The 17,875-nt window shown below is 44.5% G+C and overlaps 1 protein-coding gene and 1 long non-coding RNA gene across 11 annotated transcripts in view; one reads left to right on the top strand and one right to left on the bottom strand.

The window, feature by feature from the left end:
* Igf1 (insulin-like growth factor 1) overlaps positions 1 to 13,034 on the bottom strand; it is a 79,073-nt gene extending 66,039 nt beyond the window's left edge. For 2 of the 8 annotated variants that reach the window (XM_087555716.1, XM_087555717.1), the window contains exons 1-3: positions 12,958 to 13,034; positions 12,690 to 12,771; positions 7,499 to 7,655 (exon numbers count right to left, since the gene is read on the bottom strand). In XM_087555716.1, coding sequence (XP_087411842.1) covers positions 7,499 to 7,655; positions 12,690 to 12,752 — 220 coding nt within the window. In that variant the 5' untranslated portion in view covers positions 12,753 to 12,771; positions 12,958 to 13,034. Of the gene's footprint in view, positions 1 to 7,498; positions 7,656 to 10,834; positions 10,881 to 12,451 lie in introns of those variants that run through there. The other 6 variants (NM_001082478.1, NM_001082479.1, XM_087555718.1 and 3 more) reach the window with 3 other exon arrangements.
* Positions 1 to 17,875, top strand: part of LOC148004605 (uncharacterized) — a 91,633-nt gene that overhangs the window by 49,284 nt on the left and 24,474 nt on the right. The window contains exon 3 of one of the 3 annotated variants that reach the window (XR_015624572.1): positions 5,649 to 5,799. The exons of the other annotated variants lie outside the window; for them this stretch is intronic. This is a non-coding gene — a long non-coding RNA (uncharacterized LOC148004605). The remainder of the gene's footprint in view (positions 1 to 5,648; positions 5,800 to 17,875) is intronic. 3 annotated transcript variants of the gene reach the window in all.

Raw genomic sequence — 17,875 nt, 5'->3', positions numbered from 1 at the left:
CTAGAGCTTGCCAAGTGCTTCTTTAAATGGCTCTAGCCAATGTGAGACTAAACAATGCATTAAATAGGCATACAACTTGTTACGGCTAGGGAACTGCATGTCAAGCAACAGCTCTTTGCTATGTTTTAAGCATGATCTCACATATAGATAAAGACAAACACAACCCCGAGAGGTCGTCTCCTCAGTCTAACAGCTAATGAGAGGTTTGAACTTTCCAGGCAACCAAAATAATTCTTGGGGATATAAGAGCTTATGAAGTTTCGTGGAAAGGTGCTGGATGGAGTGGTGCCAGGTTAACAGCTCTGTGCAAACAGGGTAATTTGCCACCCCAGTTGTCAAGGACATCTGGCTACAGGCAAGAGGCTAGCCTCCGTGGCCTGTGTGAAGACAATAGAGAATCTCCTTGGGAGAGACCTTGTGCCTGTTCCCAGTGTGTCTGGATCTGTGTTGTGAGTTTTGAAATCAAAAGGAAGATTTCTGGAGAGGTGGGGTTGGCTCTGATGGAGTATCTAAGGGATGATGGCACGGCACTTGGTATCTGCACAAGGTGTTTGGAAGAACGCTCAAACTACACAATGCTCAATCTCCTTTTTGAATCTTAATGTCTACCTGCAATTGATGATGTGAGATCTTATTCCATGGTCTTAAACAGCCGGTTGAGATATACATTGTACAGATAGAAATCTTGGGTTATAGCTAGTCCCATTTTATCGGGCTCCCACCACACGTCTGGTCCTTCAACCTTCGGCAGCACTTTCCTGGTACCCCACAAGAGATGTTTGTTCCAACTAAATAGCCTTTTGGTAATTCTCTGAGAAAAAGAAAACCTTCCGAACTAAATGCTGCTGCGAGAAGTTAAACATTTGAGGTTTTCTGGTAGAGGAAGAAGAATTTGAAACCCGTGAGTGATGGGGGAGGCTCCCCAGAACAGAGGGCATCTTGGATATCACAGGCAAGGAGGGGCTGTTTACTGTCTGGGGCAGTCTATGAAATGTCTTGTATAGAAGCTATCTCTCATCAGAGAGAACTTTGCTTCTTTACTCTGAGGAGATTTTCTTAGTTTCTCCATGGTCTCAGAAGGAAAATACAAGTTCATTACCTGGCTATGCCTACTCCCTACTTCCCAGAGGCCTCATTTCAAGAAAATGTTGAAACCCAACTGCTTCATTCCAGGAGTCTTGTTTCTTATTATCCAGGGGTTGAGTGGGGTTTAGCGGACATTTCCCTAGGCTACACAACAATACAAGTGACCAAATGAGTGTATTTCCTGGGGACAAGAAGCTGTGGACGTGGCTTTTTCATCTATCAAATTTCAAACTCTCCATGCCTTTCTTCGTACTTTGTGTGGATGTGTGCATGCATGTGGCATGTCTATTCTGTGTATGGGGACAAGCGTGCGTGCCACCACATACATGTGGAGGTTAGAGGCCATTCATGGGTGTAAGTCCCTGACTCCTATCTTGGATGAAGCAGGGTCTCTCCTCACTGTATAAATCAGACTGGCTGGATTGCAAGCCTCTAAGGGCTCTCCTGTCTATACCTCCCATGTCTCTCTATTGGAACACTACAATTGCAGACATGCACCACTGCATCTGGCCTTTTATCTTCACGAGTGCAGTCTGCTGAGCATCTCCCCAGCCCATACCTTTATACTTTCTGCTTGTCTAATGCAATAATCATCTTTGCCTGTCAAAGTGAGGGGTGAAGGCAGAGCAGGAGAGAAAGGAAACGTGAGACAAGCAGATCACTCTTCTTGTTATTTCTATTGACACTATGCACCTGATCATTACAAGTCTTAGTTGTCCCAACAATTCTTCCTGCCCCAAGTAGAAAAAAAGTGAGTTCGGTAACTAAGTGGATTTTTCAGATAGCTAAGTTTTTACAGTAGATTCTGCAACCAAGGCTCAGAGGAGAGTAAATAGCTAATTAGCATGATGTGATGTACCAGGTGCCACTCTAAACTAAACTAACATGTTCTAATCTCTCAGCTCATTCAACCCCACTATCAGACAGTAAGGCAGGTCCCATTTTACACACGAAGAAACTGAGGCACAGCATGGCTCAGGAGCTCGCTCGAGGGCTCCCTATGAGTAAGTTTGCAGAGCTAAGGCTCAACCCTGGATTCTTCTCAAAAGAGGCCACAATTTTGGTCCTGAACCCTTCTTTCTCCTGTTGATCCAGGAGAAGAAAGTCTTAATGAATATTAACCTGTCATACAATTGAAAGTTATTTTCTGATTTCACAGAGAAAACCATCATTTTCTTAGTCCCCCACAAAAGTTCCATTGGGTATATTTTAAAAAGTAGTAGCAAGTATTTGAGGGTCAAGATAAAAGCCCAGTGCTTTAAAAAAATGTCTGTGGCCTATTAGCCCTGTGTACTAATGAGGGCAAGGTTATAAGGTCAATTCCAGATGTATCAATTTCAAAGAGAATTATTTTTCCATAGGCAGTGACCATGCCCCTAACTTGGATCAGAACTCACACAGATGCATGCCTGGAATTCCCATAGGGGTGCTGTGCAAGGAAATGAATGTGGATGGAGCTCAAACTTCGCACTGGCCCAAAGCTGGTGGTAGCCGTGTGTCTGTTTAACTGTGCTGTTCTTCTCCAGGTATCTAATAGGATGCACAAAGGCTTGGGGTGGATTCATAGAGTCCTCTTCTGAGAGAATGAACAGAGTTACTCACTGCTCCCCAAAAGTCAAAGCAGTGTGAAAGTGTTTGAAAGACAAGAATCATCAGATCGTCCTTGATAACAAAGAGGAATGACAACCTTAGGTCAATGACCTGGGACTTTGTGGTTATGTCTGAATTTCTGTTCGGTCCTTGGAGGACTACGGTTCAAACCGAAGTAAAACAAAGCAGTTGGCTCTTGTTTCTTGAAGTGAGCGGCTTGCCTACCTTTGGGAACCAACTGAAATGATGTCAAGAAGATAAAAGAAGTTAAATGTTCCTCAGGCACTCGTTAAATCCAGGGTTCTCCCTTCTCCAACAGCATCGATGCTTGCTGCTCGCAACCTAGATGTCAAGTCTATTAAAGTTAAAGGTCATTTGCTTTAACAAAATCCCCTTGCTTTATAGACAAGGGCATTTCAGCCCAGGAAGTTTAAATGCCTGCCAGGGTCACATAAATCATGATTGACTGGTCTGGAGGTAGTTTTCTGAGCTCTGCATATCAAAGGAAGAAGTCCGAGTTTATAATGCTAACCAAAGCCTCCTCAGAAGGTTTGGGCAATCAATAACCTCGAAGGCTAATTGCAAAGTTTCACTTAAACTCTTTAAAAGCTGTATGCTTTAACACATGAAGAATGTTGCCCGTTTATTCAGATCTGTTCCTAATAAGCATACATTGGAGGGATGTTTTACAAAAGCCATAAATCTGGGGTAGCTGAAAGGGTATCCAACTTTCTTTTCTAATTGATTTACTTCTCCTTTCCCCCAGACTGCCCGAGGTAAAGCATATACAGTTTATTTAAGGGACTGTTTATAGACTCCTAAAACTGAAAAGGACCCCAGAACCTCTCTTTCTTCTGGTTGTTCTTAATTGAAACCATTCAAGAGGGTTGGTTGTCTGTCAACTTCTTAAATACCTCAAAGAAGAAAAATTCCAGAAGTTCCCAAACAGCATGTTAAAAATGGTTTCTCGCCATAGCTGTCCAAAATTATACCTATGGCAAGCACAACTCTTTCTTTTTTTCTTTTTTTTTTACTTTGTTTTACCCACTGGAGTGCTTCAGACAAAACAAAGTTATAATGGGACGTCTATCCTCTGTGTGGGTTCCAACAAGTCAGTTAATCCAGAGCTCTTCGCTAGCAAGCCTTCACCTCCACAATGGCACTGTCCTCCTCCCAGAACCAAAAGAGCGTATGTCTGATTGACATGCTCTCTCTCTCTCTCTCTCTCTCTCTCTCTCTCTCTCTCTCTCTGGTACATGGGGAAGAATCCATAATTAGCTCTTCATTGGATCCTTCATTTGGTAAAATGTCTGGGGAAGCCACATTAATTTTGGATCAACTGCTCCACTTATGCTGAAGGGATATTTACAACAGATCATCCAGGAGGTTGTGTCTGCTGTGCTCTCACAGAACTTGGGCTAGAAGGATAGTGTGAGCTCATTTGCAAAACTGGGTCAACCTACACAAAGTAAGAATTAACAAAGCAGGCAAACAAGCAAACAAAGGAAACAAACAAGAAACTTACTCCGAATAATTGTAATAGGATTTCAAAACCCCTCGTTAGTGTGTATTATCCATAAATAAATAAATAAATAAATAAATAAATAAATAAATAAAATAGAGGCGAATTCTTTATGTTGTTTAAATATCAAACCAAGAGCAGATCCTGTCTTCCACAACTGAGAGACATACGTACTTCCGAAGTGGAGTTGAACCAGTTGAAAATAAAAAGGTATGGGCTCAATAAAACTTTGAAAATAAGAGTAAAATCTAGTAAATGTCAACTGGGGGTGGGCAGAAATGTGAAGGGTACTCTCCTTTAAAAGGTGCTTTGAGGACTATAAATGCTTAGGGCTGACTTCCCTCCACACAGTAAATCTTAGGGGATGAAAAGGAAACAATAAAATTTGTTGACAACAGTTAATGCCTGTAAGAATAATTGGCTTATGAAGGAAACAGACCATGAGTGTAGCTTGGGGATGGCCAAAGGACAGCTTCTAAGTTCTTGTTGCTATGCATACATTGCATTCTGTGAGGAAAGCCAAGCAGTTTCATCAAATAACTAGGTAGGCCTGAGGCGAGAAGTATGTTCGAAAGCATTTGGTCATCGTAATCCTTGGTGGTTCTGACTGGGAGAGTCCCACAGGAACAGTTCTATTAAGTTTAGTGGGATTCAATCTTGCCCTTTCAAATTGATAGATACCAGCAGCTACTGTATCAATCAAATATTGAACTTGACACCGATCTTCAAAGATAAATAGCTGTGGCCTTTGAGGAGTTCACTTCGAGGGCAGAGCCTGGCAAACACATGTCATGAATGATGTGGAAGACTCAGGAAAAGCTTTAAGAATTGAACTTCTTTTTCCAAGGTCATTTTCCCTTCCAGCATATGATATACACACTCTTTTTCTAACCTCTGACTAGACTGAGTACATCAGAGGCAAGGTCAGTCTCTCAGTCATCTCTTGGCTTCTCATTTATATCTTGGGCTACCGCACAACAAATGCTTTCCCAGTGTTTTGAAGTAAACTAAAGCAATGTAAAAGGATCAGCTCTTCTCATGTAGAGAGGATCGTGGAGTTGACCAGAAAGCTATCAAGAATACCTTCATGCTCAAGGAACAAAATGGGGCATGGGATTTAGCTTAAATCATAGAATTGTGTATGGAGGAATATGATAAAAAAGCACTCTTCATGGCAGGACTGACAAAAGCACATGTTTCACACAGCCATTGTTTTGAAATCTAGAACTCTGCTATAAATATCAAGTGGCTATATGACTTCTTTTCATTTGAAGTTATCAAAACATAAAACAATTTACTGAAATGTGATCCTCACAGCGATCAAATACAAAAACCTTTCCAGCCCATTAAAATTGGTTTCCACTGTCAGTGTTAAAAGCTCAACTGTCTGTGTGGACAGATATAAGTATTGCCCGGTTATCTAGAGCTGGGTCATTATTTCTTGTTTTAGTTTCGGCTATCTGATCACAGGCATGATCTTGTACCATGCATGGAAGTCCTGGAGTACATCTCGGTGGGTGTTACAGTTCAACCTGGCACTACACAGAAGGCGCTTGCACAAGTGCCTTGCTGAGGGAAGACGAAGTCCTTGGGAATTGGAGGTAAGAATGTATGTTCTTCAAAGCAAAGTCATGGCCAATTACAGCTAATTATAGAATGTTCTTAATTCATTGTTCAGTTGTGTTCATGTCTCATTTCACTTTGTATGGAATGTTCTTAAAGGTGAAACAAGTCTGGCATTAAAAAAAAATCCGGTCCCCAGCTCCGAAAAAAAAAAAAAAAAAAGAACCAAAAAAAAAAAATCACCCACCTAATAAGCTCATTCATTTACCCTGCACCAGAGAACTGGATGGAACTCTTCTATTGCCAGAAGAGTAAGTGAATTTATTCAAATAAAGGACTGGCAGGGAGCACAAAGTGGAAATTTTCCCATTCACACAGCTGAAAGCATGTTCGACTCTGATGATATCCTGCCAAGTTGTCTTTTTTATTTTATTTTGCCAAAACCATGGTAAATACATAATACCAGGCTCCTTGGTAGTTCCCTTCATAGTTTCAAACTTATATGAATAAACTTTTGCCTCCTTACACACACACACACACACACACACACACACACACACACACACACACACACCATACCACACAAGCCACAGTCATTACTACCTGCCTCAAGAGAGACTGGCATTTGACAAGAAGCCAAGAGAGACTTTAAGAATGGGAGTCATCTCAGGAGCTCTGCGGAGCCTGAGATTGGGGACTTGGGGGGTTCACCGAGGTGATCTCTCTGCACCTGAGTGGCAGGAACCCTGGCAAATGATTCATGCCCAGGTTCCAGGAACTCCTTGCACTTCAAAGAAATGTACAGAGTTCACATCTGTCCTTCAATTTTTCACTGCATTGTAATATACTGTGAGAGGGATGTGTGTAAGGTAGATTTCTTTTCAGGTGACCACTCCCCTAGGCGGCCATTGACTTATGGGTGTGTGTTATTTACAGACATTGATTCCTCTATCTCCTTCCCATGGACTGCTGACTTTCTGATTGTCTGAGACCTACTTTTAAGATATGTGATGCTGAATTGTTCAAAGACTCCTTTCTAGGTAGACATAATACCCAGGGAAGAGCTACATCAAAGGAAAGTAATGACAAAAGACAGAAGATAAAGTATCAAAGTCAATCTGCATCCCGGACGCATTGAAAATGGTACCACGTGCACAGTTAGAAAGCTTATGTACTTACAAACATCTCTTGGCAAAGATCACCTTCTGTCCACTCATGCTGGCTTTGTGTTCCATGGAGACATCTAATTCGTTCTCCACTTAATTCATTTCTCAAGGTCGCATGGATTTGGGGTGAGGATCCTTACCATTTTACTTTAAATTACAGAATACTCAGAGGAGTCCTGCATGCCTTCTGGGTGCTTATATATGCACCCAAATGTCTAAGAACAAGATCTGTAATACTCTAGGGTTATTCTGTCTCCTTTCTTCACTGGGAGGAACAGGAGAGTGGGGATTGACCATACAATCTAGAAGAAGGCCCCAGAGGAAGCAGTTAAAGGCAAACCCTTAAGGAAGAAAATTCAACCCTAAGTCTCCCGAACCTGCCAAAGCCCCACTGAAGTGCTCTGCATCCTTTAAGGTGATGGATCGCAGAGTCTAGTGATGGCTGTTCACCATAGGCAGTCATTTAGTTATTCTTCTGATCCCTGCAGTTGTAAACCCAGGAAACCATATAATCCAGAATCCTGGTAGCACAGAGAAGAGGACTGGGAGAGGGGGTGGGAGAGCTACTCACTGAAGTAAAAGCCCCTTGGTCCACACACGAACTGAAGAGCGTCCACCAGCTCAGCCCCGCAAAGGGTCTCTGGTCCGGCTGTGGCCGAGCTGGTAAAGGTGAGCAAGCAGAGTGCCAGGTAGAAGAGATGTGAAGACGACATGATGTGTATCTTTATCTGTCACAAGGGGAAAAAAAAGGAGGGTCAGGTATCCTTCTGGGTCCTGAAAGGGTGGGGCAGGGATATGTTGACCCTCACTCAATACTCCTTGCTATCATTCATTAAAACTCTCTATCCTAGAAGCGCACTGTGGTATGAAGGGTCCCCGAGTATCCTGGCCTGAGCCTATCTTGATATCAGACAAACTGTGCTTAGTTCCTTTGTTGCTGGGTCTTCAGAAGTTCCCCTGGGGTTTTTATGAGTGAGATCATTTTTTATTGGGTTTATTGGGTGACAAAAGTGGAGTTATTTGTGTGTGTGTGTGTGTGTGTGTGTGTGTGTGTGTGTGTGTGTGTGTGTGTTGGGGTTCCCATGTCAACCTGAGAGAGCGACAACAAAACGTCTGAATTATCAAACGTTACCTTGGGCTCGGCTTTGCCCTCGAACTGTTTTAATTTAAATACTCTAAAAGCTGACTGTCTCCAGATGGCACATATATTCGTCATGTTTATTATTGATCAGAATATTAAATTAACTAGGGCATCATTCTCTGGCCATAGATTAAGAAGATTTTACACTGGCCAGAACGGTATTAGGAAAACCTATCATTTTAGCTTCTCAGAGAGGGAGAGGGAGGGGAGGGAGGGAGGGAGGGCAGTGGTGGGAGAAGAGGCAGAGAAATCTTACCTTCGAATCTTAGCAGCTAATACAACCACAGGTGGGAAACCAAACAGGCACTTCCCAAACAGGAAAACCGTGGAAGATTTAGGAATGCACTGGTCTCACAAAAACGTAAGGGACAGAAAGGTGTGATCCCTCTCCTTACACAGCATAAAGGTCTGTACCTCTATAACGAAATGCAGGCTGAAAGCCATGATGTGTTTACTTAAGATTTAAGTGAGGTGAGAGCCTTCAGAAAAAAAAGAGCTTCCACAATGGGGGTTACTTCCCCATACATTGCTGTTGCTGTGTCGTGCCTATGTTCAATGGGGCGTGGACAGTGTGCAGAATTAACATTTAATGAGGGTAGACGGAGGTGGAAAACCCAGCATGTCTTACTTCTCCTGATTCTTCTATGCTCCTTTGTGAAGCATTCATAAATCCCGGGTGTACGATTTAGGACCCCTCTGGGAGGGGGAGGGGCAATGGCCTGCCATCAGACAAGGCAGGCAGCAGATTTCTCTCTGGCCAGCTCCTCTACTGAAAGTCATGGGAGGTCAGAAGCAAATGCCCATGTTTTATGGCTGCCTTGGGGAGGAAGGCTTCTAATTTCTATTCCTGCCTTGGGGGAGAGTGACAAGCAGGAAATAGGAGGCTAGCAGAAGGTCAGGGAGTTTAAAAAATCATCATCCAAGCCTCAACAGGACATAAATGGAATTTTTATATTCCAAGCCCTCCCTTCTTCACTATCGGGGAGGTACACACTGAGAGTCGTTTTTAAATGCGGGGCACTGGGCTTAAAATCTGCAAGAACCTTTTCTTGAGTAACAGGAATTCTGACTTAATCTCTGGGAAGCATTCATGGACCCCTCTTAATCAACTTTATAACAAAATCTACCAAGGGACCCTTGGTTGGCACAAGCTAGCCGATGGTTAATAGCCAAATGACATCCCTGCCAAAGTCTGCATCCCCATGACTCGAGTCTCTCTTCATTCTAAGAAGCAGACAGAGGCTGTGGTGACATTCCAATGCTGCTACTTGTGAAACCAGCATGCACTTTCTTCCAGGAAGGCCCCCAAGGTGAGCGGTTTCACCCCTTTCAGAGACACATGCTTTCAATACCATGGAAAGAGTCACCAACAGGGTATTAGGTGAGCCACCCTATAAAAGGGGGGTCATAGAGATATACTGGAAGCTATAATTCTTAAAAGAGCTTTTTTTTTTTTTAAACCTCACAGTTGAGGCAAGTTCATTCAATCCCAACTTGTTTGGAGAATGTGACTCAGACATTTAGTTTACGGCCACTTTCCCTGTCCTGTGTGAGCGCCTCACTTAATGGCACCGTATCACTGGCAAATTTTGCTCAAACGTTTTAAACACATTTTCAATTTAGTGGCTAGTTCTTCAGCCTAGCACTGGGCAAGGAACCCCGTGGCCCTGGTTTTTGATTTCACAGGGTAAATATCTAAGTAGTGTTTATAGGACAGCTAGAAATGAAAGGAACTCTTTACTCTCATCAGGGACAGAGGACACGCAAGTACTCCATCTCCATACAACCAAAGACACCAGATTTTCTAGAAATGAGCTAATATCTATTCACGCCTCTTAGTTATAAAAAGAATGAAGGGGAGCTTCCCCTTCAGTATTTCTCATGGAAACTTGAACAAACCCAACCCAAAAGGGCTTCATGGTTCTCTGTGAAAGGGCAGGCCTATAATCCCCATAATTGGTCTTAGAGAAGACTTTCCTACACTCTGGCAACAGATCAGCTCTAGAATAAACATTACTCCAGCAAACCCATTTCCGAAACACTGCCCCCTACCCCTGCTCAGTTCCAGATAGTGGTGAAGGCCAGGCACCTGCAGTGGTTAGGTCCACAGGAACTGTTACTCAGCCTCACAGCCTTTGTAAATTTAGACTGTCAGGAGCTGTCCCAAATGACATTTTAACCATTATTTTAAGGGACGGTGCATTTAAGTCCAGCAAGACATATGTACCTATAGAATTGAAAAACTGAAAATTGCTTGAACCCAATTTTCTTTTCCTTTCTGCATGGGGTTAACCTGAAAACCACTGCCTGATAAATGTCAGTACTTACAATCCTAGAACCTCTGGTGCATTTTCCTTGAGCTCAGAGACCAGTCCAGCACACCTAAGAGAGTCAGAGTTTATCACATCATGGTCCCCAAACAGAAAACACTAACGGACTTGCTCAGGAGTTTTAAAAAAGTCCAAAACAAGTCTCCCCATATGTTCTCCATTCCCCTGGGCCCTTATTTCATCAACCACAAGGAAAATGGGTAGAGAGAAGCCATAGCTGTAATAGGAAGAGGACAAGGAAGGGCCTGAGCGAGAGAGGGCCAAAAAAAGCCAATCCTGAACTCAGAGCACTTTCCTCAAAGATCACTGACAAATCCATGTCTCCAAGGACCTCTCTTTGTTAAACAAGTGAGATATCAATTGGTTCCAGATGTCTGAACAGCAAGGAAAATGGCTGGTCAAAATATGAGGGCAACAGTTGTAAGAGGGTACTCACTGGAGGTGCGCTCATTTTGGTACGTCCCGGGTCGTTTACACAGCAGGTCAGAGTGGGTATTATGAGGCCGAAGTGAAAACAAAGCCCAGGACTTAAGAACATGTGTTGTTTTGTGGGTGGGGTTTGTGAAAGCATCTAGTTACATTTGGACACCCAGGCAGGTATGCTAGGAGCCTGGGTAAACTGCCTTTTGTCCATTCAAACAATGGGCGAACTGCACAGCTCGAAGTTAGAGTCCATCCTTTCCCCCAAGTGAAGCCACTAATTTCCATTGTATGGCTATCTGTCTTGGCTACCCAGAATAGCGATCCAAGTGGCAGCTCCTTCCCTTCCTCCCCCCACCTTCCCCCTGGCTCAGGCACTGGGAAATACCTTGAGACTCAGAGTACAAAGCCAGCCTGTGCCCTGCCTGCACCGCTCTAGGCAGTTGACCTCTATTCCTTGAACTATGTTTCAGACCACCACGCAGCAGCTCCCTTCAGCCATCTCCTGCTGCAAGCACCGGGGGAAAAAAAGTTGAAGCAGATTGCTAGCTCCGCTTCTGAAATGTTCTGCAGACCCAGCACGGAAAGAAAGTTCATTTGGAGACGATTTTCCAAACGCGAAATGAATGCCTGCTGAGGTAACATTCCACAGTCCCTTTGGGAAACACTATCTCAGCTGCCAGACCACACAGCGTATATGAACGCTGACTTCACTCCTGTAAGGTGGATGGAGCTGGCTGGCATCGCACGGATGGCACAATTAGGTGCTTGACAAGGTTGTCTCCCTAAGTCCCAAGCCACTTCCTTGCCTAAGAAAAGTCCTAGCGAGGAAGCATTTGAAAGCAGCACAGAAACGCTGCACTCTTTGACTGGGATCTTTTATGAATTAAGCCCTCCGGCAACTGCCTCCAAGGAGCCGGTGACAGCGGCTTAGAAGTGCTTGCAAATTGAAAAAACACAAGTCTGGAAGGATATAATTTTGCTGAGAATGGAAACTTGAAGTAGGTCCAGTGATCGAAAGGAGAAGGCAATGCCACGGACAGTGGCAGCAGCAGCAGCAGCGGCAGCCAGATTCACCTAAAGAGACTTTACCGCACCTAGTCTAAGAGCAGAGCCTCAAACCGAAATCTAAGCCCCAAGCTCAGCCACCACAAAAGTCCCCTTCCAAATGAAAAGTTAGACAAGCAGCCGCCAGAACGCTGCTGCTTTCCCGGCACAGCGTGGATCTGTTTAAAATTTCTGAATATGCAAAGACAGCAAGTTGTCGAAGAGCTTTTACAGAGAAGCAAATCAAACTTCACTTTAACTTTGACTTTCTGGGCAGAAGTGCAAAGAACTCCCAATTCTTGGCTCCAAAGAGCGTTTTTTAAGAAAGCTTTCCTATCGTCTAAAATGTAACTTTTAATCTGTGACATGCCTCGTAAATAAAGTCCTGACAAATCACACACATACATCGACACAGACACACGAACATGATCTTAAAATGCAAACGCCTGCACCCCGGGGAAAGACAGGCAGATCCCGCGTTTATATCCATGCTTCCTAGCCCCGAGCCATAGGCAGGATTTAAGGAATCTCTTTAAAAACCAGCAGCGTGGAAGCCCTATAGAAGTGGAGGGTTTAGCATAAGTACCTTGCAATAGTTTCTACCCGTACAGACATTTCTGCAAATGCATTCATCTCCCGGACCTCTTTTTTAACAGCTCCCACAGAACCGCACATTCAGCAACTTGTAAATAACTCCCAGTTCTGAAACAATGCAAATTCTAAAGCGAATATAATGACTGCAGGCAGAAGAAGACAGTACACAGTTTAAATACAATTATCCAACGACTGCAGGAAAAAGAAAAAAAAAAGTAAGAGATATTTACCTTCAAGAAGTCACAGAGGCAGATCTTAAATAATTGAGTTGGAAGACTGCTGATTTTCCCCATCGCTTCTGAAGTACAAAGTCTGGAAATGAATTGGTGGGCAGGAATAATGAGGCAAAAAGAAATCCAGAGAGATGGGAGATGTTAGAGCAAAGTCACATTTCAATTTTGAGGACTTTATTTCGATTGCGCAGGCTCTATCTGCTCTGAATTTAGCAGCGACAGTGAGATTTAGCAAGCAGAAGAGGGATTTAGAGAAAATCCTCACATTTATCTACAAAACACAGACACTGTAGACAGGAAACAGCTGGGGGAACATTCGCCTTCTCTCTCTCTCCCTCTTCTGGCAAAGTTATCGAGTAAGGACTTTTTTGGGCACCGTGACAAATAACATCATACCTTTGCTTTTAAAAACTGGAGCACAGAGGCGTTTTTTTTCCCCCCCTTAAAAGAATGTGTGTTTCTGACAGGGTTAGCAGACGTTAAATACTGATGCTGCCATAGAAAATAGGATCTGTTCTCTGATTAACTTTCCGCAGGGCTCGAAGGTACACTTGTCTGCTAATACACCTAACCAGGATTAGAGGGTCTAAGTGGGACACGGGAGCGAGTTTATATTTTAGGGCAAATACAAAATTTGGGGGAAAAAATTTAAAAAAGGAAGAAAGACTATCTCCAGAAAGCACAATGATGTTAACCCTGAAATGACCATGGTAAACTAGATTGAAAGCCAGTTTTCTGGGGGGGGGGGGTGACCCTTGTCCTAGTTGCCAAGTGAGGGGAATGATCTCATTTCCTATAACCTATAGACGGGCAAGCAGCAGTGGGTTGGCTCCCGTTAGGACACTGTATCATGCTTTGTGCAGAGAATAAGACGGTGCTGAGCTCTGGGACAGTCTGAAAAATAAAACGATCCTATTTTTCCAACAAAGCTGGCGCCTGTCACCTCCTCGACCCCAAGGAAGCAGTATGGGAGGCACACACTATTTCCCATTGGCTGTATTTTTCTGCATAAGTGTGTGTGTGTGTGTGTGTGTGTGTGTTTGTGTAAGTGGGACACAGTTGTGTGTGTGAGTGTGTGTGTGTGAGTGAGTGTGAGTGTGTGTGTGTGTGTGTGATTGTGTGTGAGTGTGTGTGTGTATTCCAAATAATACCAGCTGGCTACCAATACCCTCTCCAGGGTTATGATGTCATTCAAATCCCTCGACTGGGTAAGTGGCTGGCAGCATGGCTCAAGCCGGCTGCTTCGCTATTTATAATGTATAAACTTGCCTTTGCCATGGAGAATCGCGTTCTGATCTTTTGTTGATCCAGTTTGTACCTATTTCTCAGTGGTTTTCAGAAGCGATAGATAGGAAAGTGAATTATGAAAGAAGGTTACAAAAGCCCAGATCAGATGCTGCGCTTTCCATGGCTGTCCCTCCAGGTGTGCTTTCCCAGGGGAGATGGAAATGAGCCAGACCTGCTTCAGCTCTCTGACTCTCCACTCCCGGGGGATTTGAAGGTACTGACACATCAGCGGAGACAGAGGCCAGCTGGAAATGCTACACTGCCTCTGCCTCGTTAATGCTGCCCCATAACCACAGCTAGAAATCTGCTTGGAGAGGTGGTTGTCCTCAAATGAAACCAGTTTGGTTTTGCAAGGGGTTTGGGCTTGGTCCAATCCTCTGTGTGGTCAACACCTCACAGTAATGTTTACCTTTCAGACAGGAACATTAGAAACCTGGGGCGAGGCTGTTCCAGGGGTGGCTGATGTTAGGTATCATTTGATGAAGGCATCACGTGACGAGAGCACCTACTATGTACTGGTTTACATACACCTCTGGAGAAGCAAAAAGGAGCACGCAACAGGCAGGAAGAGAGACACTTTTCCTGCCGTAGGTTGACTATGTGAAGCCTGAAGACATATCAGTGGTGGGAGGGGGCGGCAATTTCTTAGGGAGGCAGGAAGCGAAAGCCTTTTGGAAATGGAGAATGGGGGAGGAGAGAATGCTATGTGAGAGGCACTGTTCCGGGGAGTGCCTGTGGGTTGGATTGACTGGGAGAACACACAGAAGTGCAGGATCACCAGGCGGTCCTGTCATGTCTGCAGTAGTGGGAAATCCCTGCTCATACAGTGACCCAAGGCTTCCGTTAACAGGCCATCCTTGAGCATTTGATTTATGAAAACTTATGGAGGTCGAGTGTGTGTGTGTGTGTGTGTGTGTGTTCGTGTGTGTGTGTGTGTGTGAGAGAGAGAGAGAGAGAGAGAGAGAGAGCGAGGGAGAGAGAAAATGGTCCACCAGGACCTTGATGAGTACATTATATGGAACCAAAAACCTCCTGTTTTCAACTCTTTCCCAGTTGAGAGTTGACAGGTCCTTGGTTTCTAAGTCTGGAGAGTTGGGTCCAGGTTAGGCACCCTCCTCTACTTCTGGGTGCCCTTAGTGCAAGCCAGTACTGTGAGTTACCTCTTTCCAATGCAGTCACAGAAAACTTTGCCTCGATACATTTTAGAAACTTAGAGCATTTCTCCACCTTTGTGGCACTGACTGTCAGGCTTTCTATGCACTGTGCTGTGCTGTGCTGTGTGCTGTGTGTGCTGTGTTGTGCTGTGTGTGCTGTGTATGCTGTGTGTGCTTGTGTGCTGTGTATGCTGTGTATGCTGTGTGTGCTGTGTGCGCTGTGTGTGCTGTGTTGAGCTGTGTGTGCTGTGTGCACTGTGCAATGCTGTGTGCACTGTGCAATGCTGTGTGTGCTGTGTTGTGCTATGTGTGCTGTGTGTGCTGTGTATGCTGTGTGTGCTGTGTGTGCTGTGTATGCTGTGTATGCTGTGTGTGCTGTGTTGTGCTGTGTGTGCTGTGTTGTGCTGTGTGTGTGTGCTGTGTGTGCTGTTTTGAGCTGTGTGTACTGTGTGCACTGTGCAATGCTGTGTGTGCTGTGTTGTGCTGTGTGTGCTGTGTGTGCTGTGTGTGCTGTGTGCACTGTGCAGTGCTGTGTGTGCTGTGCTGTGCTTGGATGCAATGCTGTGCCACGCCATACCCTGCTACGCTGTGCTGTGCCGGCATGCCATGCCATACAGTGCCAGGCTATGCCGTGCTGTACCATGCTGTGCTGCGCTGCTGTATGGTTCCCAGCACAGATCACCTAATCCATCATTGCTTTGTCTCAAGGGCTGCTTCGAGGATTGAACACATATCATTCCATGAGATACTGTATCTAGCAGTACCAACCCAGGGAATCACTTGGCTTTCTCACCCCAATTACCCTTAAAGGATAATTGACTTTTAACTTACGTCCTAGCTTATGTCACAATCAAAGCCGACTGAATTTCAGTGCATCGTAATTGTCATCAGCTGTGCTGATGTGAGGTGAGCTACCAGTTTCCTCTTGGGGGTGGGGAGCAATTTCCTGAAGTGATCCCCGTGTATTTCAAGCTGGAGAATGGTCTTTATTAGTAGGGAGGGTGAACTAGCAATGAAGCCGGGGTCATTGCTGGGGACGCGTCCATTTTCTTTGTAGATTCCGGGAGTAAATGTGGAGATGAGAGGGGCCCTTTAATGATGGGGGTGCGATACCTGCTTAGGAGAGGAAACAAGGGGTGCATCTAATGATGAAGCTCAGGTGAGAATAAGGTTAATGTGCAGGGCGAGTTCAGGCCAGGAAAATCCCACTGGAGAGGAGGACCCATGGTCATTCTGAAATTAGTGAATGCTTCTAGAGCTGCCTGTCTGGAAAAGGAATCTAACAGATATGGGAACAGTGCGCCACAAAAATAGCTAGCTGCAAAGATGTGCTCATCATGAGAGCCTCCACCCTGGAGACTTGGATTCACAGTCTCACCTTTTGCATGTGTAATGCCTGTTGGTTATAAATAACTCTCCCCTCGAGCCTTCTACTTGAGCGGTGTATTTGCATAAAGCCACAGCTTCAGAAGACTTCTGACACCTTTCTTTAGAAAGAAAGGAAGAAAGAAAGAAAGAGAGAAAGGAAGAAAGAAAGATAGAAAGAAAGAGAATGAACTTGTTCGTTTTCAGAAAGGGAAGGCTGGCTGAGAGTCACAGAAAATGAACTAGTCCCTGGTCCCCTGGTCTTTTGGCTAGAGCCTTATCCCCACCTCTATCTTCCTTAGAGAGGGGTCACCTTCAAAGTGATGTCTGTCGCTGTTGGGAGCATGAACAATCTGTGTCTTTAATGTTGTTACTGACATTAATGTCAGTGGTGTGTGTGTGTGCGTGTGTGTGCGTGTATGTTACAGAGGAGGGAAATAGAGAAAGACAGGGTGAGAGAAGAAAAAGTAAATAATAGCATATATCGGAATTTAAAGCAGAAGGAAGGATTAGTTAGGGCCAAGAGAGAGCAGGGTGGATGGAAAAGGAGGGGAGAAGAGATGTTCTAGATGGAGGTTTGGAGTGAAAGGGGCTCTGGCCACCTCCTCAAAGGCCATGAGGCAGAGAACTTGGTGACACTGGTATTTCTCTTGGGTCTCTCTTTGTGGGAAAGGTTTTTTGGACTGTGATCCAATGTCTGAGGTGAAATGCACGTATACATAACATTGATCTTAGAGGAAAGGGATGTTCCCCAGAACTCAACTTGCTAAAGAGAGGGGACCTGCTAGGTTTTCCAAAGCTTCTGCTTAGAGCCTCCTTCCTGTTGATCCTAGAAAGACATTCTCTATCTCAGGGAGCTGCTGGAACCACTTGAAGGAATGTTTTCCCCAGGGGGAAAAGGGGACAACAAATTCATTCACCGAAGAAATTGATGTTTCTTCTTAGCATCAAACTTGGATTTGATTTCTTCTAAGATGTCAAAAGGACAAACGCTGGAAACAGAAACTAAATTGATGTGGGTTTGTGAGCAAAACAGTCTTAGTGGTGGTAGATGAGGTGTCACGGCAAGGGGCAAGTGTGGGCTGGTAGAGAGAGGGAACTTGAGAGTTCACAGTACTTGTCCAGATTGAACAGAAAGTGGGCAAGGAACACTCCAATTCCAAACTTCAGGGCTAGAACCCACCCAGGTGCTTTCCTTGGGAATTTTAAAAAAGCATGCCCTCTTGTGGGCATTTGGGAAACTGCCACTTCAATCTATTGGACACGTGACTGGGAGTGTGTGTGTGTGTGTGTGTGTGTGTGTGTGTGTGTGTGTGTGTGTGTGTTGGGGGAGGGGGGAGGGTTAGACAGTCCTGGATTCAAACATAAGCTGTGCAT

This window comes from Rattus norvegicus, chromosome 7 (assembly GCF_021556685.1).
Source record: "Rattus norvegicus strain SHRSP/BbbUtx chromosome 7, alternate assembly SHRSP_T2T, whole genome shotgun sequence".
Lineage (NCBI taxonomy): Eukaryota > Metazoa > Chordata > Mammalia > Rodentia > Muridae > Rattus > Rattus norvegicus.
This window is presented reverse-complemented; position numbering and strand designations above follow the sequence as displayed.